Source organism: Mus caroli, chromosome 9 (assembly GCF_900094665.2).
Source record: "Mus caroli chromosome 9, CAROLI_EIJ_v1.1, whole genome shotgun sequence".
Classification (NCBI taxonomy): domain Eukaryota; kingdom Metazoa; phylum Chordata; class Mammalia; order Rodentia; family Muridae; genus Mus; species Mus caroli.
Window position 1 is genome coordinate 116,455,816 of NC_034578.1, and position 23,235 is coordinate 116,479,050.

The 23,235-nt window shown below is 48.5% G+C and overlaps 1 protein-coding gene across 3 annotated transcripts in view; it reads right to left on the bottom strand.

Annotated features, from left to right (window-relative positions):
- Ulk4 (unc-51 like kinase 4) overlaps positions 1–23,235 on the bottom strand; it is a 283,269-nt gene that overhangs the window by 89,713 nt on the left and 170,321 nt on the right. For all 3 annotated transcript variants that reach the window (XM_021173385.2, XM_021173384.2, XM_021173383.2), the window contains exons 33-34: positions 21,624–21,790; positions 13,658–13,756 (exon numbers count right to left, since the gene is read on the bottom strand). In XM_021173385.2, coding sequence (XP_021029044.1) covers positions 13,658–13,756; positions 21,624–21,790 — 266 coding nt within the window. The remainder of the gene's footprint in view (positions 1–13,657; positions 13,757–21,623; positions 21,791–23,235) is intronic.

Genomic DNA, 23,235 nt, shown 5'->3' on the forward strand with positions numbered 1-23,235 from the left:
AACGGTAGGGGCTTGGGATACTGCTAACAGCTTCCAAAAGACTCAGTGTGTTAGGACCATCAGAAAGGAACCAAAAATGCACAAATGTTTGGGTTTGTTGTGGAAAGTGCCCGCAGGACTACAGTCCAGAAGCTGGCATGACTCTTGACTGGGGGACTGGGGATGTCAGAGTGCATGGACACAAGTATGAAGACAGCAGTTCAGATCCCAGATCATGTGTAAAAGATAGTGGGTGTGGTGACCCACTTGTCATCCCAGCACATGAAGATGAGAGAAGAGGATTCTGGGAGTAAGCAATCAATCTGAGTTCAACTGAGAAACCCTACATCAGGGAATAAGGTAGAGAGCAATGGAGGAAGCCATCTGATGCTGACCTTGGACTTGCACATGCTCACAGACATACACCCACACCTAACACACGTGTGCCCAGCACACATGAGCATGCATACATACACACACATACAAGCATATGTATACAGAGAGAGAGAGAGAGAGAGAGAGAGAAAAGGCTGTTGACTGAATCAAAGACTGTGAAAATCCTCCCTTGTATTAAAATAATTCCTTTCTGAAGAGTTCAGATCTAATGAATATAGGTATGAGTAGAAGGTATGCCCTCAAAGAAGGTAAGAGCTGATACAGGTTTTCTTTAAAAGCGTGAGTTCCAAGGAGACAATGGCTGTCCTTAAAAAAAAAACAAAAAACTGCAAGGCCAATTCTACAAAACGTGTGCCTAACACTAAACCAACCAAGTGATTTACAGCAGAATCCAGTCTGAGAGACACTGATGGAGCATAGTTAAGCCTTTACCGTCTGGATGTTTAACGTGAATTCTTTAACTCAAAGTCACAGCTTCCAAAGGACATGGTTCATTTATCCAAGAGATGTATCCAGACTGAATGAAATAAGACTGTTTATCTAGGCTGGGACTGAAGGACTCTGAGGGCCCAGAGGCGCCTCTGCAGTGTGGTTGGTGTGCTCTGAGGACCCCTGTGATTGCAGCATGGTAGAACTCAATCAGCATGCTGTGAGCCTCCAGGTCGGCTAATTGTAGAGTCACACTCTTTGGAAATGCCCCCGGGTCCATTATTTTAGCACATTAACAAGGCTGTGTGCAGAGAGGTTTGTTACAATACGAGCTAGCTGTTTATCAGATGGGGGTAATATGATTACAGGGCATGCAGCATGGGAAAACCCCTGGGAGCCATCGACAGGGTAATGCTGCAGGCATAAGGCCAGAACAAAAAGCCAAACATTGTTATCAAAACGGCTAACCCACTGCATCGTGGTTACGGGTGAATAGCCACACTATTCAGTGGCTTCAAACTTGACAAAGAGCTGGCCTTTCAGAGAGCATCTACAATCGCATGGCTTCAGGCAGAGGCAAAACTACAACAGAGCACACACAGCCCTAGACTCTGGAGAAATCTTCTGTCACCACCGTGGGTTTCACCACACAGTATTATAACTCAGGGACTACACAACACAGAGCAGAGGAAGTAGGGTGGGGTGTGGACTCTGCTCCAAGGCCTTGCCAAGACCCTGCAGTACCTAACCCTTCTGATCTCCAAATGACTCTAGGGTGTATTATCCTGTCCCCTTTTAAAGTTACCTTTACTTATAGTGTAACTCGTGGGTTCTATCTACCATGTGAGTCCCAGGTATATAACTCAGTTGTCAACCTTGGCAGCAAGCCCCTTCCCCTGCTGAGCCATCTTGCCAGCCTTGTATCTGGCTTTGGAGGTAGAGAGCTTGTACTAAGTTGCCCACTGCTGTCACGTGTCTGACCACAATGAAGCCCTTGCAACCACAGCTAAAGAGTTCAGAGCTGACCCAGCTGACTCTGGCAACACCACTCTCTCCTGTCAAGGGCCTGACCCTTGAGTGGAATGTCAGATGACAAGGATAGCAGCGCTTCCTGGAGACCTGACTTCCAGTGGCACTGTCAGCTCTGCTGGTGGCCGGTGGTTGGGGAGGGGCAAATCAGTGGGGCTCAGCTTCAAGTGGTCTCCCTTGTCATCCTAAGTACACAAAGGAACCTGCAAAGGCCACTGACACCTGCAGATGCTAACCTAAGTGGAAGGGCATATAGCCTCTATGCACCCTTGGGTGGACTTCAGATCATGTCTGGGACACCTATAGGATCAAGCACAATGTAAATATGATGCAAATCATTGCTGTGCTATACTGATCAGAGAACAATGAGAAAATCATCTGTACATGCTCACTACAGGCGTGATCTTCCACATGCTTATCACACATGTGATCTTCTACACGCTCATAACAGATGTGACCTCCTATATATTTGAAACAGACGTGATCTTCTTTACAAATGATCCAGCTCATGGTTGGCTGGATCCAAGACTGCAGAACAGTCAGAGAATCAGGCTAACCGAGCTCCCCTCCGTTTCTGTGTTGTAAGAGATCCCTGACACCCAGCCCCTGCATTTATCTCTATCAGACATTCTCTTAGGCCAGGGAGACAAAGTTTCATAGGATGATGCTTGGCTGTCATCTCCAAGAATGTGGGATATTTCCAACTGTTTAGTAACAAAACTAACTGTATTCTGTGAAATATGGATGGAGGCTTGCAGGTGCGACCTTGCAGGTGCGACTCTGGGCACAGAATCTATACAGCCCTTGATCCCTGAAAACTTTCAACAATACATGTCCACCTCACTCCTCACAGAAAAATGGCACTGGACAAAACCTGAAAGAACCTAGTGGGGAAACCCCCACCCAATTCCCGATTCGGCGTGCACCCAAAAAGTCACGAAGGACCATCATCTTGATGTAAATACATGAGGACGGTTAATTACGGAGCTCCGGACTGACATGCATCCCACACAGGAGATAACGGATGTTGGCCACGAGGCTCGAAAGCTAGGGGTTTTTATGGGGTAAGGGGCTTAGGGGTGTGGAATTCAGCATAGCGACACACTATTGGCTTATTCAAACATTAACAGAAAGATTACAGGGCATCAGGACTTTGTTTCTGTGGGCTGGGGGCTTATCTTTGTTCACATAGCAACCAGTTGATGTATGACTTTACCCGGCGTCAAGGGGCAGTAGACAGAGGGGAGGTTCCGGCCAGGTGGTGTTGACCCAGACAAGATAGCCCTGCTTGTACAATCAAGCTGTTCTTAGGAATGTCTTAACAACAGCCCTGTCTGTTCTGCTTTGTTCTCAGCCCCAGGTCGGGGCTCAGGCTCCTAAACAACTCACAAGACACAAAATCTCATTTTCTTTCAAACCCAAAGGCAACACACAGAGGCAAAATCACGCAGGCATTAGAAGAAAGCACAAGTGACCATGTCTGATTACATCTGTCATCTCAGATGGAAGGACCCTTAAAAACCAGATGTAAAGCCCCCAAAGTATAAAGGAACCGATACATTTATCTGTAAGATGCCATCTTTGTAATTAAAATATCTACAAAATGAGAAATAGCAAGAAGAAAATGAAAGATCCATTTGCTGTGACAACAAGATGCACTTATTAATATTCAAAGGTGCTGTACCAAGGCAGATGAAGCAGAAAAAGCAGGCAGAAGTCACAGCAAGCGATCAGAGAGACTGACATTAAGGTAATTAATCATGGTAATGCCTTTAATCCCGGCACTGGGGAGGCAGAGGCAGGCAGAGCTCTGTGAGTAGGAGGCCAACCTCTGCATTCTAAGTATTTTGAATTCTGCTTACAGAAGGCATGATGCATATATATGAAACATACATGTATGTAAGTGTTTTAACTTAATAGAGAACAGTAGCACATAAGCCATACATGGCAGCTGGGTGTGGTGTTCATGCCTATAATTCCAGGATTTGGGTGATGAGACAGGGGGATCACCCTAAGTTCTAGGCCAGCCTGGGCTATAGGGCCCTATCTCAAAAAGCAACAGCAGGGGATGGAGAGACGACCCAGTGATTAAAAGCACTTGCTGCTCTTGCAGAGGACCTGAGTTCGATTCCCAGCAGCCACATGGAGGTTCAACAGCTTGATAACTTCAGCTTCAGGGAAAGGGCATGGTCCTCCATCTGCGCACGCAGGTCACGTGCTGTCCTAGCATGGACATGCACGGCTACCTGGCCTGTCAGCCCTTCCTCAGGACTGATGCCTGTGCTCGGCATCACTGGTCAGAGCATCTCTGTTCATCGTGGTAAGATGTTAGTTAGGTCTGAGCCGACTCTAGAACAGGAGCCTGCGGGACACAGGGTCAGGCCTTCCGCTGCCGGTCCACCTCCCTCGTGCTGATGACTGAGTTAAACATGGCATTTCCCGTATTTGCAGTGTTTCTGCAAGGAGGATTCTGTAATGACCATGGCCTCCGCCCATCTGACAGCTGTGAGACTTCATTTACATGAAATATGAGTTTCTTATTTTTGCCTCAAGAGAATCTTATGTTATGAGCTAGCCATAATTACAGAAATAGTTCTGAGTTGAAAAATATTTCCCTTATAAACTATGCATATGTAAAGGAAGATGGGAAGGAATAGTCTGAAGGTATCTATAACTGAGTGTCTCAGAAGATGAGTGTCTGTCTGCAGGCCTTGACTGTGTGCTGCCCCCACAGGCCCCATGGAAGAAGGATCAGGAAGAGGTAGTGTACCCCATGACCTCTGTTCCTGAGCCCAGCTCCCTCCCAAGGGAATGTGGCAACCAACCACAGCTAAGCTGACCAAACAGAAAATGAAAATGCCCACTACAGGCTGAGCATCCACACCACCATGTGGCTTTTTCTAGCTACCTATGCTTGTGATGATTGGGGCTATTACCCAGCCGGGTCTGGAGTTGCCTTGAACAAAGGCCACGAGGTACTCTCTTAGGCATTACCGAGATTAGAATAGTATATGGCCATGTCTGTCAGGAATTGCCTTGAGTAAGTTATTCTATGCCTGTGTTTATGAGGGGATTAGCTTGGCTGAGTTACTATCTTGATTAGGGTAACTGATGCTGGACAGCCTACTCTAATCCCGGTGGAGGGGAGGGGTTCCATTCCATGGACTTTGGTCCTGAAAGGGGAGAGTGAGCCAAGCACAAGGATTCATCCCTCTCCGCTTCCTGTCCACAGATGCAACCTGGCCAGAGCCCTGAGCTCTGAGGCCAGGACTGTCCACCAGGACAGGCTGCACCAGTCCGCTATGAGCCCAGCCAAGCCTTCTCTCGCAGGCTCAGGCTGCTTTTGTTACTGTGTTGTTACTTCGGAGTGCAGCCAGGGGAAAGTAGTTCCTATGAGGCAAGGGCCAAAGCATCAGAGTCCATGGCAAAGAGCCTCAAAAATTCTAAAAAACCACCTGTGTGAGGATAAATGGCGATAAGTAGAAACACATGCTCAGCTACTCTGAAAATTGCCTGTAAGCGATGTCTTTAAGAATAGTCCTAGTGCCGGGCGGTGGTGGTGCATGCCTTTAATTCCAGCTCTTGGGAGGCAGAGGCAAAGGCAGGTGGATTTCTGAGTTCAGGGCCAGCCTGGTCCACAGAGTGAGTTCCAGGACAGCCAGGGCTATACAGAGAAACCTGTCTCGAAAAGACAAAACAAAAAAAACAACAAAACAAACAAACAAACAAAAGAACAGTCCTAGTGAATACTTTGTAATTCCTATCCCACCGACTATTGCTGAGTCTCATTGCAAACCTCATGCTGGTTATTTTTAATTATCTCTATCTTACTGTTTCATAAGTGAATCTTATAGTGATGCAAGCTGAAGTGGTACATGGAGCTGACCCAGAGAAAGGTGCCTTCCTGTGGGTGTCACCTGCGGTACACACAGAGTTAGGGACCCCACCCACAACAGCCTGCTGGAGAGGAGGCAGGAGCTGTGTTCTTTAATGGTGACTAAAAAGTAGACCTGTTAGGAACCATGTGTCCTCTGCAGAAGGATACTTTGGGACAGCAAGAATGAATGGCACGTGCACCATCTCTCTCTTTTTAAAAGAAATCACTATTTTCCTCTCACAGATCCAAGACTAGGTAACGAGACATGGGACTTGCTCTGTCTAAAAGTAGAAAAGGATTATTTTTAAATTCAACACAAGGTTTCATGTTCATCTTAGTCATAGTGAACTGGGTATTACAGTACCATGAGACATTTTATGGTCACAGGAGGCCAACCCAACTGTTCTTAGCCTACGGACAGTGCACCAGCACACTGCCCTTGGCTGGAAGAATCAGATTCGTGAAGCAGACAGTGCTTCTCAGAAGCCAAAAGAGATGCGCACTCCAAAGCAAGCATGCTCATGCCAAGGTGCATGTGTGCTCAGAGGACAACGAGTGGGAGTCAGGTCTCTCTCCCCACCATGTGGGCTTTGGGCTAGGAGGAATCGAACTCAGGTCCCAGCACTCTGAAGGCAGAGGTAGGCAGATCTCTGTGAGTTCCAAGTCAGCCAGAGCTACATAGTGAGATATTGTCTCCAAAAGAGAGTACTAATAATTTAAATTTGGGAAAATTGCCCTCCCTTGCTGAGCCATCATGCCTGACCTGTGTGATGTTCTAAATGCTTCCTTAAATCCCGCACAGAGAGCCCTTCGGCCTGCTTCCTGTGTGCGGTGAGCCTGATCCCAGTCCTCATTGTTACTTCTGCTGACTCTGGTTCGGCTGCTCGGCTCCCTGAGTCTGGGGGCAGCAGCCCGAGTTCACTGACTGGCTCCCTTCCATGCATTTTTCTAACAGGAGTGTCAAGCTCTCTTCTCTGTGAGGGTCATGGCAGCCTCCCATAATTCTGCTGCAGCATGTGTTTGGAGGCAACGTTGGGACTCCTCTCTACCTCCACCTGACCCCATCTCCCAGGGCAGTGGCATCCTATGGCCTGACCACTGTGTACAGTGCCAGGAACTGCAAATGTGCAAACCATCAGAAAACAGCAACGTCTGCTTTTCTTGGGCCTTGCAGAACCGAGTGGATGACTGGCAAGAGCCATATGTCATCAGGCACACCTGCTGTGAGCAGGCTCCCGCCAGCCTGGGATGGACCACCATCTGTGCACACAAACTACTCCTGAGTCGGCAACCTCACAGGATGCAAGGTGGATGGAGCCTTCCAGCTTCCAGACCGGCCAGCTCTGCTAACTTCGGTACCTTGCCTCAATGCCTTATGGGAAAAGCGGCTGCACTGGAATCTAGCAACCACTGTTAGCCAGGAGGACAGAGGCTCATGACAAGCTGCCTTGTCCTCGGTAGGTGCCGGGACCCTTTTGCCTGGGGACTCCCCTGTGCCTTCCTCAGATGAGGTACAGGCTGCCATGATGACATAAGCAGCTAATGTCTGGTGAACCTGATGGGCATCTGCAGCGGCTAAGGTAGTTCTAGGTGGGAGCTAAGAACTCCATTTCTCCACGTTCAAGGCTTAACGCCCTTGTTCAGATAGCAAAGGAAGCCTTTGTGCAGTCAGGACTGGGCAGCCTGTGTGTGCGCATCAGTCCTGAAGGACACTGCGTGTGTGCCCATCGTTACGAGATGCTCATTTTAAGGGCTGGGGCGATGGATCAGTAGGAGCAGCAGGTGAAGGAGCCAAGGCAAATGACCTGAGTTTGATCCCCAGGGTCTGCATGGTAGAAGGAGGGCTGACTTCTGCAAGCTGTCCTCTGGCCTCCATATTGGTATTTTGACATTGTTAATAGACACATGCACACAAAATAATTAAATAAATGTAAACATTGTTTATTCTAAACATAGGTTAAACTATATGCGTAAGATCTTTCAATTATATATACATTTAAAAAAATATACATTGAATTATCATCTCATAGCACCCTGGTATTGATTAATGTCATGTTAGATTATTTTCCTACATTGTTAAATATGCTCTGAAAATCATATTCAGTGATATAGAATTCTACCTTAAAACCAGAATTTAGGGCCAGAGAGAAGGCTCACTGGAGAAAAGCACTTGCCACCCAGGCTGATGACCTATGCAAGAGTTCCCAGAGTCTACATAAAAGCCCAGAACAGTGGTCTCGTGTCTGCAATGCTTCTCTGGTGAGATGGGAGCCGAGACAGGAGAACCGCCTGGAAATTCAAGAGTGAGATAGCCTAGAGTACCCAGTGTTGCAGCAGAAGCCAGGCCCTACCTCAGCAAAAGTAAAGACACTGCCAGAAGTCACCCCTGATTCCCTCACTCATGTTCACACACAAATTAAAAAAAAATCAGAACATAATTTCTAATTGAGCAATCTGCAAGTTGTTAAGAAGTATTTTGATGTTGAAAATAATGTCGTGAGTTTATGTATTTATACAAATACACCCCACACTTCCAACTATTTCCTATGCAGTCTCACTTCTGGAAGTGGGATTAAAGGCAGGGATATTTCCAAAGCTTTTGACACATACCTATTTACATTTTAATTTGCCAATTAAGAGTCCATAATCAGTTTCCCACTCCAAAGACTGAAAAGTGAAAACGCGTGTTTACTGTTTAGTTTAATTTAATTTCCTGCATTATTTAATGAGCTTCAGTACACATGGTGAAGCTAACACAGGGAAGTGTTTTGTTGTGGTTCCCCCCCCCCGCCCCCGCTGGAGCTGAGGCCAAGTCTTTATGGTAACCAAGAGCTTTACCATGGGGCCACAGCCCCAGTCTAAATACGTGTTTTTTTTTTTTTTTTTTTTTTTGCTCTCTCCTGACTGCTTTGACCAGCTCTCTTGGGTCTATTTGTACTTGTTTGATCCCACTAAATAAAGTGAAGTCATTAGTTCTGTATCCCCTAGATGCACAGATCATTATCATCCTGATCACAAGATGGGAGATATGTAAATAGAAAAGTCACAGTAAAGTTCTGACCATGGGGCCTGGCTCTGAAGTCAATCTTTCAACCCAACTCCTGAGTCAAGCTATTAAGGCTCTGTCCTCACAGAGGACATACAAACCCAAGCATAACTCTGCAGAAATACTGTGCTCTTATGCTTTTTAAGTCAAGGCAGGAGTACAGGGAACATGGGAAAAAGGGCTAACAAACCTTTCCATCAACAGCTTAGATAGGACCTGTATCTCAGAGTCCCAGCCCTTCTGTCCCTCTCACTCCCCGTTTTCCTCAGTGTGTCCCACTGCCCACTCCTTTAGGAGGGGGGGGGGGAGGAAGAAGAGGAAGCCTTTCAAACTCACAAGGCCCTCTGAAAGGTTTTATAACTAACAACAGTTTCTAGGAAAGAGGAGACCCTTTGGTGGAACTGTCTGCAACGTGGGCAGAGCGAATCCAGCTCTCTTGAACTGTCAACCATGCTTGGGCTCTTTGGATATGTATCTGCCTTTGAGTTAGTTACGCTATAGTAAGAAACCACAACTAACTAACTAACTCATTGGTTCCCTAAGCTAGATTTTGGCGGAGTCACCTTGGTAGTCTTCCCTCCGTGTCCTATGAGGTGAACAGATATTTGTTCACGTTTCCCCCGGGAAGATCATAGAACACTAGAACAGGAGAGTTGGCTTGAGGGAACGATGAGTGCTGCACTGTGGGTCCTCCATGGGTGAGAGGCATTCTGGGAGCTCATCAGGACCCTTTTTATCCCATCAGGGAATGCCTTCTTAATTTAGGGCACCACAGCCAAGAACAAAATGCTGTTTAAAAGCTAAAATAAAATGACATCATTCAAAACATCCATAGAGTAATGGGAGGGGGCACACCTGTAGCTCTGGAATCTTCCTTTCCTGAAACTACACACATCTAGACACCGACTGCCACATTCTGGGTCTCTCCGTGTAGAAGAAGGTGACAGTGTGTAGTTTCTGTTTTGACGAGGCAGGGCACATTCAGGATGGTCTGGCCACAGACAACGGTATCCGGAGTCAGCGCTCAGAGCCTCTGTGCTCGCTAGAGCTGCCTGGTTGCTAGGGTTGGTTCTGTTTTGTTTGTGTAAATTGCAAGTACAGTAATCTTCTACAAGGCCCTTGTCAGTGCTATTGTGTCCTTTCTGGTCAATCAGAGGTAGGGCTCAAATGGTTTCAGAAATATAAATGGCCCAACAGCACCTGTGGGAACAAATACCCCAACATTTTCATGCAAAGGGGACTTGGAGTCACGAGACTGTTGGAACAGACCAGGGATTGATGCTTTTCACATGCCTTTCACCGTGATTCCCCTATGCTGTCACTTTATGCAAAGCTATAAATGTGTGTTAATCTTTCCCAGAAAAGACACAGGACAACACTCTTATCATGGCCATTGCTGAAACTCAAGGCTTCAGTAAGAACCTGGAGGGGTATGATCTAGTTCACATAGATTAGGCAAATATCTACCAATCCATTAGAGCCTCAGGCTAGCAGCCAGCATCTCGGTGAGCTGGGATCCCTTAGGGGACAGCACTGGGGTAATTCACGCACACCCAGTACAGGCCAAGGCACCATCAGGCACCAGCACTCTGGTTTTTTTTTTTTGTTTGTTTGTTTGTTTGTTTGTTTGTTTTGTTTTTCGAGACAGGGTTTCTCTGTATAGCCCTGGCTGTCCTGGAACTCACTTTGTAGACCAGACTGGCCTCGAACTCAGAAATCCTCCTGCCTCTGCCTCCCGAGTGCTGGGATTAAAGGCATGTGCCACCACGCCCGGCGGCACCAGCACTCAGAAGCGGTGAATGAGAGGTCGTCTTGGGAGTAGAGGGCTGGATGGGAAGACAGGAGACTCATCAGCAGGTGACAAGAGTTGAGCACAAGACTGAACATGCAACCTGTGTCCAGAAGGAAATCTGTAAAAGTGGGGGTGCAGGGGGGGGTGCTCTGGGAAGAATCTGTGAACAGTTTGTGAAAAAATTTGTCTTTGAAGACAAGAGGTGAGCTGTCTGCAAAGAGGACTCTAGAATCTGTGTCCCAGAACTCTGGTCTGAACAGAGGACCACATCTCGGATAGTTGGGGTTGGGGGCTGAGAGAAGAAGTCCTTGCTCCAGGCAGGAGACACAGTTCCAACCAAACCAATAAGATGAGGTGAAATTCAGATGCACATGACAACGTTAGCAGAGTTTGGATGGAAGCCAAGGCTCTGACGCAGCATCGCTGAGCTGGGCTCCATCGCCTGCTCCTCTCGTCAGTCCTACGAGGCCTCAGAGACAGAGTCTGGGTGGCCCTGTCCCTTGCCTGTCCTCAAGCCACATATGACTCCAACTCAAGTAAGGAACCCTGTGTTACAGTAGCCAGTGACTTGTCTTCTATTGCTCATAAAAGCTCAACACAAGTGAAAGGCATGGCCATTGCCGACCAGGGCAGACATGGGCTGTTTTAAGTAGTTCGATGTAACATATAAAGGAATTTTAGACAAATAGGAAAGGTACTTCCACAGGAGCCTCTGCGCCATCCTTGGAACTTTCTGGAGGCCTGAGGTGCTGGTGGAGACACCCAAGATCAGAGCTGACAGGGCAGGCTCTGCAGGCAGCACAGGTGTGAGAGGCAGGGTGGGCCACATCTGCCCACTTCAAAGATCCACCTGATGACTGACTCCAGGAACTGCAGGCTTAAAGGAGAGATCAGCTCAGAACATGAAACACAGGGCCGTCTTCTGAGTTCGCAGTCAAGGCCTTTTAAGTGTGGTCTGCTCTGCCCCAGTGTGACACATGTCATTATAGCCTGTTTATGTTTTATTCCCGACCGCTTGGGACAGACACCTGTTGAAAGAACAAGTCTGGAAGAGGCAGAGCTCTCCGGAAGAGGACTGATTGTTCCCCTCCCCTGAGATTTGAGTCTGTTACCCAAAGCCATATATCGCAGAAAATAAAGTTGAGAGGCCCCAGCAGCTGTGGCAGGCAGGGCTGGCAACAGTGGCTGGGAGAGACTGAAGCCTGCATTCTGAAACCATTTATGTTCCCTGGTCACCTCTGTAAGGGGCTGGATATGACTGCATAGCAGGGCACAGGACAGCTCCTTTCATTATTCTAAACAAATAACGCTTGGTGAGGTTGGCAAGACTGTTTCTTGTCCATGTGTCTGTCTGTCACACCCTCCCTTCAGCACATCTCCTGAAGCCACCAGAGCCCCCCTCCCCCTGCTATAAAGACTGACTGCCATGGAAACCTCTCCCACTTAAAACAATACCAGAAAACACAGAGCAGCCCTCTACCCCAGCCTGCCCCTACCACCTGACTATTGCTGAACCCGGTTGAGTTTAGGGTTTCAAGGGTTCAAAGCTAATCCAGAGGCCAATGAGAACTTTGGTGAGGTACACGTGGGTGTTGAGATCAGACAACTAAGCTCTGAAGTTTTGTGTTTCTAGCTTCAGCAGCTCCAGGGGCCTTCTTTGTAAAGTAAAGGTGGGCCCCACATCAGAGAAAAGAAGGGATTAAGTACGATCCTTGCTGAGGCAGAAGGAGAGCTTTACTATTCCAACACTGCCTGACCACCTGGTGCCTATGGAGCCAAGTCCAGCTGGCTGAAGGTCCACAGCCACCACATGACCTCATTACTATTGGTGGAACCAACCAATAAGGTCACATACTGCTATGTAAGTAATGTCTACCATGCACTTGCCCCTGATGCTGAGCACAGAGCTAGGTCAAGCCCATGTTCGTGGACACAGTGCAGTAAGGTCTTTCCTGACTGCTGTGGCTCCTTGGTTAGTTCACTGAGCCTACTTCACACTTCCTATACTCTCACTGTCATTTCTAATTTATGACAGAAACCCACTGCTAATTGTCTGTGCTTCTCTGGTTGAACCTTTAGGGTGGTTTTCATCTGTTTATTTGGTGTTTTTACTGGTAAGACAAGTTCTCACTATATAACACAGTTGGCTTGGAACTTACCACATAGTCCAGGCCGGAGTCAAGCTTCAGGTAATCCTCCTGCCTCAGTTTCTTGAGTTCTGGGATTACAGGTGACCACACACCTTACCTTAACTTCCTGGATGCACCCAAACCTATACAATTATTCGCCCAAATTGCATTGGTGGTCCCTGAAGCCACAGGGCAGTAAACACCAAATACCAGCTGTCCTGACCTCACCAGTGAGCTGCCGGGCTCACAGAGGCAGGGGCCAGAGGCACACAGCGCTCGGTCGTCTGGTTCTGGAGGCACGAACAGGCCCACTTTCATGGATCTCCATGAGGCCTTTTGCTTTCCATAAGTTATGGAGTTTCACCAGTGGGCTCCAGCTGGCTGCTGTCTAAGGGGAGCACCGAGCTCCCTGTTTCAGTGTGGTTGAAACCTTTGAGCTGGTTGGAGTTCCAGGTAAGCCCTGGTCTCACCCAGAAGTTCAGTGGCTTTGTTAATCCGGCTTGTTTTCCCCCCTGCCCTATCCAGGGTGAGGGGCTTGTGTCTAGATGACTCTTGGAAGGCAGTGGATTTGTCCTTTCTTAGGGAAATTTACTGTGTTTTTATCATAGTTTCATTAAGAACTAATTGGATTTGATTCTGCCCTATTTATTAATTGTATGCATGTATATATAGATCAATCTACCCCTCTTGAGACAGGGTCTCACTGTGTAGTTCACACCCACTATTACACATCTGTCTCTCAACAGCTCATTTAACATATGTACAGCATTTTACTTGGACTTTAAATATTATCTCAGTGATAAGCCACCTGGCCTAAAATCAAGTATAAATTTAGTATTTTATAAAACAAGTGGCCTCTGGGGGCTCCTTTGGTTCCAGTTCTGAAGGGAATCAAAATAACAGGAGCTCACGCATTCGTGGAATTCAGATAAAATTGTTTCAGTCTGCACGTCTGCAGATGCACACAGGTGAGCCCTTACCAGTGGGATGAGCAGGTTGATGAGGTCTGTGAGTGGCTTGCTGAGAAGCAGCAGGTCCTCTGCAGCCTGTGTGTCCCCTCTTGAGCCTGACTTCTGGACCTGGAACAAAGGAAAGGAAATGCATGGAGTCCAGGTGGTTCGTCAGCTTGATAGCGTGAGGCCGGTGCACTCGGGGACACGACGAGAGGGGCTGAGGAGGGCAGGGCTGCCCTGTCCCCAAGTGCTGAAAGGATGGAGGCCCTGGAAGGGACACTGTGCTTCAGGACACTGTGACAGCAGTGCAGACCTGGAGAGTCCTAGGCAACACAACAAGGAGCAGGGAGGGGCTGCTGTAGGAAGGGTAGTGGGACACTTTGTGGGGGAACACTTTGTGGGGGGACACTTTGTGGGGGGACACTTTGTGGGGGGACACTGTGGTGGGGCACTTTGTGGTGGGACACTTTGTGGTGGGGTACTTTGTGGGGGGACACTTTATTAGTTATTCTCCTCATCTCATCACCAAGACAGAAATTCTCAAAGGAGCAACTCTGTGAAACACGGTGCTTTGTGAATTCAAGGCCAGCCTAGGACACAGGTCACGTCAGGCCAGCCAAGAGCACACGACGGGACCCTGACTCGAAACAAATCCCACAGCAAAGGAGGAGCTGTGGGAAGGAGGGACTCACTCGGCCACACTTCGGGGGTCAGTGAAGGGGGTGGGGGTGGGAGCCCGAGGCCACCTGCTCATGTCTCAGTGGATCAGGAAACCTCAAGCCCCGCCCTCAGCAACCTTCTTCCTCCAATGAGGCTCCACCTCCTAAAGGTTCCATGACCTTCCCAAACAGTGCCACCAGGTGGGGACCACATGCTCAAAACCACACACCCAATGGGGGACATTTCCTATTCAAAGCTCACACATTCTACAGCCTGCAGTGGGTGAGCACCCATCTTCCCTGCACTGGGGGAGCGCCTTATCTCCAGACTTCTGGCCCTACTTTCCAAGTGAGAAAATTGAAGTGTAGAAACTCTTACTGTGGGTGACAGCCAGAGAGATGGCTCAGTGGGCTACAGTGTTTGTTACTTAAAATAAGGGACCTAAATTCAGATCCCCTGCACTCAAATGAAAAGCCAGACGAGGCTGTGTGGGAGGAGGTAGGAGACTCTGAAGCTCACTGGCCTCCGTCTTAGCTGCAGGTTTACTGAAAGGCTCTGCCTCAGGGAAGGAAGCAGAGAGTGAAGGAGCGAGACACCTGACCACTCGCTCTGGCCTCTGAGTGCACCTGAATGTATGCATGCCATATACCACACACACACACACACACCCCAAAAACATTGGGGGAGGGGATGAAAGGAAACTTAAATTTAGTTATCTAAAGTCACATATAAGTAACTGGGCCAGAGGTCAAACCAAGGCTATCCAACACCAAGTCATACCACTCATCCCCCTGGGTGTCTCTGTGCACACCACTACACTCCCAGTTCACACACACACACACACACACACACACACACACACACACCATGTCTCTGTGCATACTGCCACACTCTCAGTTGGATCTCCAATGGCAACCACGTGCTCAAGTAACGCCCGTGCAGAGCATCTGCCCAACCCATGCTACATGACCAGGCTCCAGGGATGGCTCTCCACAACTTGAGACTCTGTCTGGGTTACCTTCCTGTTGCTATGATTAAATTACCCTGACAAGAGCACCTGAAGAAGAAGGGCTTTATTCTGGCTCAGAGTTCAAGGGTACCATCTCCTGAGGCAAGGAAGTCTGGACAGACGGAGGGAAGTCCGGACAGACGGAGGGAAGCTTGAAGCAGCCTGTAACACTGCATCCAAGGTCTGAGGCAGAAAGCCATGGGTGCATGCCTGTTCAGCTAGCTTTCTTCATTTCTAGTCTGGGATCTCTGCCCACAGAAGGTCCTGCCCAGTCAAGACAGGTCTCCCCACCTCAGTTAACACAGTTGAGGTAACTCCTCCCAGTTTTGCCTAGAGGCTTGTCTTCCAGGTCAGTCCAGATCCTGTGAACCTGAGAACTTTACGCACTATGCATAGGCTTCAACTGTACCAGGATAAGAGTCAAGTCCTTCTGATCAGAGCTATACCCCATGGGCCTTCAGAGAACTAATTGTAAGGGGTTTTACCACAGAGATGAACAGCTCTATATTCAAAACAGGTTCTGATACTACTCTGTCTTTGCTTTTAGAACATGACCTCAGCCTGACCTTGCAGAGCAAGCCTCTCTGCCCTATATCATGAACCTGGACTCCAGGGTCCATCCATAGAAAGCCAAGACTCCCCCCGACACTTCAGGCCTACAAATGGAATTTCACCTGCCTGCTTCTCTTACTGCTACTATTGGAACAGAAGGACTTTGTTGAGAATCCGACACCTTTCCTGGCTGAGGGGAAGAATAGCAACTGTTAGCTTGCTCCCCTCTGCCTCCTCCTCATCTACCTTTCTAAGAAAAGCAGTTTTCTCCTGGAGACCTGGGCCTCTCTGCATCTTGCCTGTTGATCCACCCCCCCTTCCCTTCGGAGGCACAGGCTGATGTGGAAAAGCAGCCTTTGCACATTAAACATTAACACATTATCCTGGAGCTCTCGCTGATGTTTCCTGCTAAGGCTAAGACAGGCTTGCAAATTAGGATGTGGGCTGCAGCAGGGGCGGTGGGGCCAGCGCTTCAGTCCCAAGGCTTCTGAGCTGGCAGGTGAGGTCACAGAACACTTGCCCTCAGGACACCCGGTGGGTCATCAGGTAATGCCTAGACCCTGCCGTGGCAGCTATGTGCCACCTCTCTACAGCGTCAGGGACTCCAGAGACCTCAACTTTGCATAACTTGGCAGCTTATGAGAGGAACACATTAAAAACTCAGAGCAAGGACTCACCCAGTCTGTAGTGGAAGCCCTGTATAGTGAGAGACTTTGCTTGGATGTGGTGGCCTCCCGAGAGGCTCAGAGAAACTGCAGAAGCCCAGAACTGCCTCTGCCCCCACCTCGGCATCTCGCTCTCTAGGTTGGCCTCCGGACACCCAGCTCTGTGGCCCCCTGGCTACTCTGGAGCTCCTGTCCCTACATGACACAGCACTGTCCTTCCAACCAGGTCTTCCACCTCTACCTCTGACCCACAGACTCTTTCCTAAGAAGACAGTGTCCATTGTCACTACTGGGCTATAACTTGACCCTTTCTTACCACCCAGTGTCTTAGACCTGCCCAGGTGCTATAGTCCAGGCAAGAGACGACAGAAGCCTGATCAGGTTTGGAGAAAAGTAATTACATTGCTACACACCTGAGGTAGAATTCCATATTGCTTGGTGGCAGACTGGATGAAGAAATAAAAAGGAAGAAAACAAGACTTACAGGTTCCTTGTTTGTGCAGCAGGAAGGGACAGGCATGGCTTGCTGCAGGGACAGGCATGGCTTGCTGCAGGGACAGGCATGGCTTGCTGCAGGGGGAGGCTGGCATGATTTGTGGTGGGGGAATGGTCTTAGGGGACAAATGGTTTGTTCAGCATTAAGTTCCAGGGCATCTGGTGGTCACACTAAGCAAACTGCTAGATATATGAGCGTGGAACTCAGAGAACTCTTTTAGAAATATATATAGAATAGTCCCTCAACCTGGAAATGTCAACTTATGAGCTACATTTGACAGTAAATGGCCATATGACATGATCTAAAATAGAATTAAAAAAAAACACACACGTGTAGTTTCTCAGTATAAAAAAGCCCAACACTGAATATAAAACTATCACTTCCAGTCTTGCCACCTGAGTCTCGTGCATGGCGTTGGCCACTCCGCACAGGTGTGCCAAGGGAGCAGACGTGAGGTATCTGTGTAGAAGGAGAGGCAGCAAGAAGACTGTCAGATATACTGAGGTCTGCCCAGGATGCATCTCAAACGTAGTCATATAACATGCCTTGCACGTATGAGGCCCTAGGTTCAAATCCCAACACCTCAGAAAGGTTCCACAAATAGTGAGTGGGACAGACATGCTAGTATCATGTGACTAGACATATTTTAAGGCTGAAGATATAGCCCCGTGGTGGAGCCCTTGCTTAAGACACCCAAGACCTTATTGTTACCCTAGCACTGAGGAGGTGGGGGAAGAAAGCAGGATGAAGGTGCTTGGAGCTGGGCTGGCAGAGAGAGGGCCGGTGAGAATGCAGATGCACCCTGGAGTGGAGCTTGAAGGTCTAGCATGTTTCTCTTAGAGTCAGAAAGTCATGCCACAGGGAATGATGGCCCATTGCTGTTCTCAAAAGACTTAGATGGGATGATGGCAAAAAACTTCACACAAGTTCAAGATGTAGCCAGAAGGTGACTCATGAGAAGAGCCACAAGGGAAGACCCTGGAGACCAAAGGTGAGAAAGTCTACCATGCACCACAAGCACAGAGGCCAGCCCCACCATGACACAAGACCACAGGGCCCGACCGTCCCACCAGCAGAACGCTGTAGCAAGCTTTCTTACCCTCCTCAGCACTGAGAGACAGGGCCCTAACTGGGAAGTCTGGTAAATAGTAAGTCCGGCCCAATCTCAAAACTGGATTCAGAACCCACCCCTCCAGCTATCCATCTGAGAGCTCCCTGCCCTCCAGATCATGGCATGGCCATGTGTACAAGAAGATGAGTGTGGGCATCTGTAGCTGGCAGCCTTCCCTGACTAACCTGGACGGTCCCCGAAAACTAACTTCCCTCTCCTTAAAATAAACAAGTGTCTCAGTGCTTCGAGAATGTTACACTCTGTGCTTAGATCACACTCACCCTTCCTCCCACAGCTGCCCACGACCCTACCCACTCCCACACCTCCCTACCCACCCAGCCTCATGCTCTTCCTTGCTCTCTCTATTTTTTTTTATTTTTTATTTATTTATTTATTTATTTATTTATTTATTTATTTATTTATTTTTTGGTTTTTCGAGACAGGGTTTCTCTGTATAGCCCTGGCTGTCCTGGAACTCACTTTGTAGACCAGGTTGGCCTTGAACTCAGAAATCCACCTGCCTTCTATTTTTTTTTTTAAACCCATCCAATTTATTCTGTCCAAATTCTCTCGGGAGTGGGGCCTGGTCCTGGATAGCACTTGACCTGCCAGGAGGCACACTCTTAAGGAAAAACAGACTCTCTCCAGGCAGCTATCACTTGCCAATACCTCCTCAGCTAGAGGTGGGACTCATGACCACACCCTCTCTCCATGCTGGGATTTTTGTCTGCCTTGGTTGTATAGGTTTTGCATGCTGTCACCATCACTGTGAGTTCCAAGAGCGTCTGTCCTGCTGTGTCTGGAAGGCAGTCTCCTTGAATTCAACCTCTGCCTCTGGCTCTCACACCTTAATGCTTCCTGAGCCTTGGAGGTGCTGTCAGTATGAGACAAGTCCTGACAACTCTTGTGCCCACAAATCAGTGCAACTCTGAAGCCTCGTCAGAGAATCTACTTCTTACAGTAGATGGCCATTAACACACAGAGTATAGGAGCCTGTGGTTCACTCAGTCTACACTGGGATCCTAAGTCCATCAAAGTAGCACCATGGTGCGCTGGCTTCCCAGGGGCTGGTTTAGTCAGCAACGCCCGTGCCAACAAGGTGGTGGGTGCTTCCCTCCGCAATGGTGTCCACGATCCAAGCAGTGGCACTGGTGACTGCCCGGGACCAAGTGAGGGAGGATGCTGGGCTTATCCATGACAGAGGTATATGCTCTATTCTCTCTTTTAGATTTCACAACAGTCCTTCACAGAATGAGAAACCCAGCAGGCAGGCAGACAGCTGGGGGAACTGGCTCAGAGCCACAGAGGCAAAGGTGATGCTCAGGAGATCCCAGCGTCTCTCACTACAGCCATGAGTTCTCTGTGCCTCCCTGTCCCCCACCCCATGCCTGGGGAGATGAGCTGGGGCTGATTCTGAATGACAGGATTGTGGGGCTGGGAGCAGAACTTCTGCTGGAGATTCCAGCTGCTGCTACCACCCCCTGCCTCACCCCCACTCCTGCACTGAGATTCCAGCTGCTGCTACCACCCCCCCACTCACCCCCACTCCTGCACTGAGATTCCAGCCAATGCTACAACCCCCCCCCCCCACCCCCACTCCGGCACTGAGATTCCAGCTGCTGCNTCACCCCCACTCCGGCACTGAGATTCCAGCTGCTGCTACCACCCCCCTCCCTCACCCGCTCACCCCCACTCCTGCTCTGGGCTCCTCTCTGTCCTCCCTAGGAAGCAAAGCTGCTCTGTGTCTGACTGAGACTCTAACCTTCACTGATGTCCTTCCACTGGCCCCTGTAAAGAGGCTCCATCAGATGCAGACACGGGCTTCCGCACAGCCCCCGTGTGGAGGGTTTTAAAAGCAGTAGAGGCGACTCTCAAGTGTGCAGGCATCCAAGCAGGAAATGGGCAGAGCTGTCTCTCTCAAGAGCACTCTGCTTCTTTTCCCAGCTCCTTCCTCTAACTCAGCCTGGAGGGAGGCTGCACTTCTACAGATGGAGATCAAAGTCAGCAGCCACCTTGGAAAACAACTCCTGGCTCAGACTGTCAGGACTGAGACAGATGACAGTGAGTGCCATGGGGTCGAAGGCTACTGAAGGACAGACCAAGCAGTGGTGCGCTGGAGCGCAGGGAGCCTGAGGAGAATTAGCAGTTTGTGTTAAGGAGCTGTAGGTTTTAAAGTCCTGATTTCTCATCTCCTTAATCACCTGGAATTAGAGAGTTTCTCTCCTGTCCTGGAGTTTGTAAACTCTCGATCTTTTTCTTTAATCTACAGCCTTTGTGCTTGATCCACAGACGGGTCATCAAGGTGCTTGGAGCGGCCAGAGGCTACATCTTAAAGAACGTCACAAAGCCAGAATGGTGAAACAGCAGAGAGAACAGTGTTGTTTAAAGAGAGACTTACGGGGTGGGGCAGGAGAGTAGCGGCAACGCGCCGCCATGACACTGCTTCTATCCCAGCCAAGAGGGACCATCTAATACAGGACTCAGTCATCTCAACAGGACTATAAACGTGACAGTGACCTGACCTTGGCATGTGACATTCTCCTGATCTAAGTATCACGTGACTCGGGTGGTCAGTGAGCATCAAATGAAACAGGCCTGGAGAGGCGCCTATCACAGGGAAATAACCAGTAAAACTGCCCCCTCCCTGTCACAGAGCACAGTTAACACGGGTCATATTCGTGGCTGATTTGCACTGCCTGTGGCTGTAAGAACACATTACAGACCCCCAGACTCATCTAACAGTACTGAATATTTATCACCAGATATAAAGGGAAGCAAGTGAGTGAATGAAAGTAGAGTATATGCAGAGACAGACAGACAGACACATCTGTGGTAGTTAACCTTCCTTGACAACTTGATGACTTTAATTGCCTTGGACAGCAAGGTGTCTCATGAGCTGGGAGCCAACACTGAACAAAGAGGAGACAGATGGGTGCTGGTATTTATGTCTGTCTGTCACCTTCCTGCTGACGTAATGGGGACAGTCATCACCTCACCTCACACTCCTGCCCCCAAGCCTACCCACTGCGACAGACTATATTCTTCTAACTGAAAGCCAAAATAAACACTACCAAAAGCTGCTTTTCACCAGGTATTCTGTGAGAAGAATGAAATAACTATCGATTCAGACACATATGTAACATGTGCATAACCATCCAGTCTGTCATTTCCAACATGCTCAGCTTCCTGCTGAATATATATATATAAAACATGGGTGTAGCCGTCCATTGCTCCCAGCATGCTCAGCCTCCTGCTGCTCACTACCTAGCCAACTCCAGATGTACCCAAGGCAAAACCTGTTCTCATGTGTTTTCTAGGCGATGCCCAACAAGCCTTTCCCGCCCTCCCTGAAGATTCTGTGACCCAGTTACCCAGCTCTCCTTGGTCACACCCCTGCCTCACATGGCCCAGGCAGGCTGCGTCCGTAGCATACATCCCTTGAAAACACAGCCATGTCAGCAGAGTATTACAGAGCAGAGGACAGAGAGGCAGCCACTCACCTGCAAAGCCTGCCGGACGATCCGAGAAGTGTAGGTCAGCATGCCCAGTAGGATATCGAGCAGGGAGGCCAGCAGTGTGGACGCCGGCTCCGTGTTGGTTTTATTGTCCCTGTCCAAGCACAGAGTGGCAGTTTCTGTGAACATGTTACAGACATGACCAACGAGTCCTGACGGTAGAAAAAGGAAAAGTATTTGTGATGAGGCTATAAAAATAATAACGTGTGAGCTGGCAGGGGCTCTGGGACTCAATGTGGCACGAGCTGTGCAAGGCGCTTATGATGTTTATTTGGGGAAGTCGCTTAAAATGAAGGTTTCCAAGCCTCAAGCCCTCAGTGTCTTCTCAGGAGCCTGGAATGGGCCAAGATGCTTTTCTTTCCTTTTTTCTTTTTTGTTAAGTTCTTTGAGAACTTCATACACTGTGTTTTGGTCATGGTCACTGCTCCCCCCTCAGCCCCCACTGTCCCCAATGTCTGCCCACCCAACTTTGTGTCTTTTTGTTTTAAGTGATCAAGCCCATTGTGTGCTGCTGTTCATACACTCCTGGACATGTGGCCTTCCACCGTGCCAATTGCTTCTTGGCTGGGCATGGGGGTGGGTTCTGTGCCCATTGCCCCTCTCCATCATGGGATGTGGTCAGCTCACACTATGGTGTCTCTTAAGACAAAGCTCCCCCAAACCACGCTCAGAAACACACATCCACACAAGTAGGTTTGACCAAACAAAACATGCTACATACAAGTTGCTAGAAGTCAGGTTCTTCAGTCCAACCAATTGAGGACCAGGATGGATTCAGAAGCCAAGTCTCTCAGGGCGATGGACAATTGGGCATTTCCAGGAGATAACACAAGCAAATTTGTCTCATGCATTTAAACAATGCAATCAATTACAATGTAGAGAAATGACGTGTGGGTTTGGCCTACTCGTATGGCTGCACCTAACAGACGCACTGCCAACCCTTAGTGCGGTATAGTGGATGCAAACATTTCACATTGTGCTTCTGTGCACACTATTTTGATATTTTCACCATTACTATATTTAGCATTATTCTATACGTTAATATGACTGAGTCAGAAGCAACATGAGACAATAATCTTGCAAACATAAATCATGGATAGGATGGCAGACTCCAGTGTAATTCAGACCCACCACGTTCTTAATGAAGAAAGTCAATCTTGAAAACTCTTACCCATGTTGGAGCATCTGGTAAGACGCACAGGATGCCTTGAAGGCCCACTCTACTGGACCCACAGCATACTTGCCCTAGTCTCTTCCACACAGTGTAAGCTACTGCCCCAGGATGCACATCAAGTTTCCGTGACAAATGCAAAGGCAACAATTTTATCACTAAAGATGAACAAAATTTGGATAAATATTATCCAAACCACACAGGCTTCATTCAGGGTTGTAGCTCTGTGGCAAAACCAGGTATAACTGCCAAGAAGCTTCATAAAAAATATACAAATATATATACACACATATACATACATACACACACATGCACATATACACACATACACATGCACATATAGACACACATACACATGCACATATACACACATACACATGCACATATAGACATGCATACACATACACATATACACACACATACACA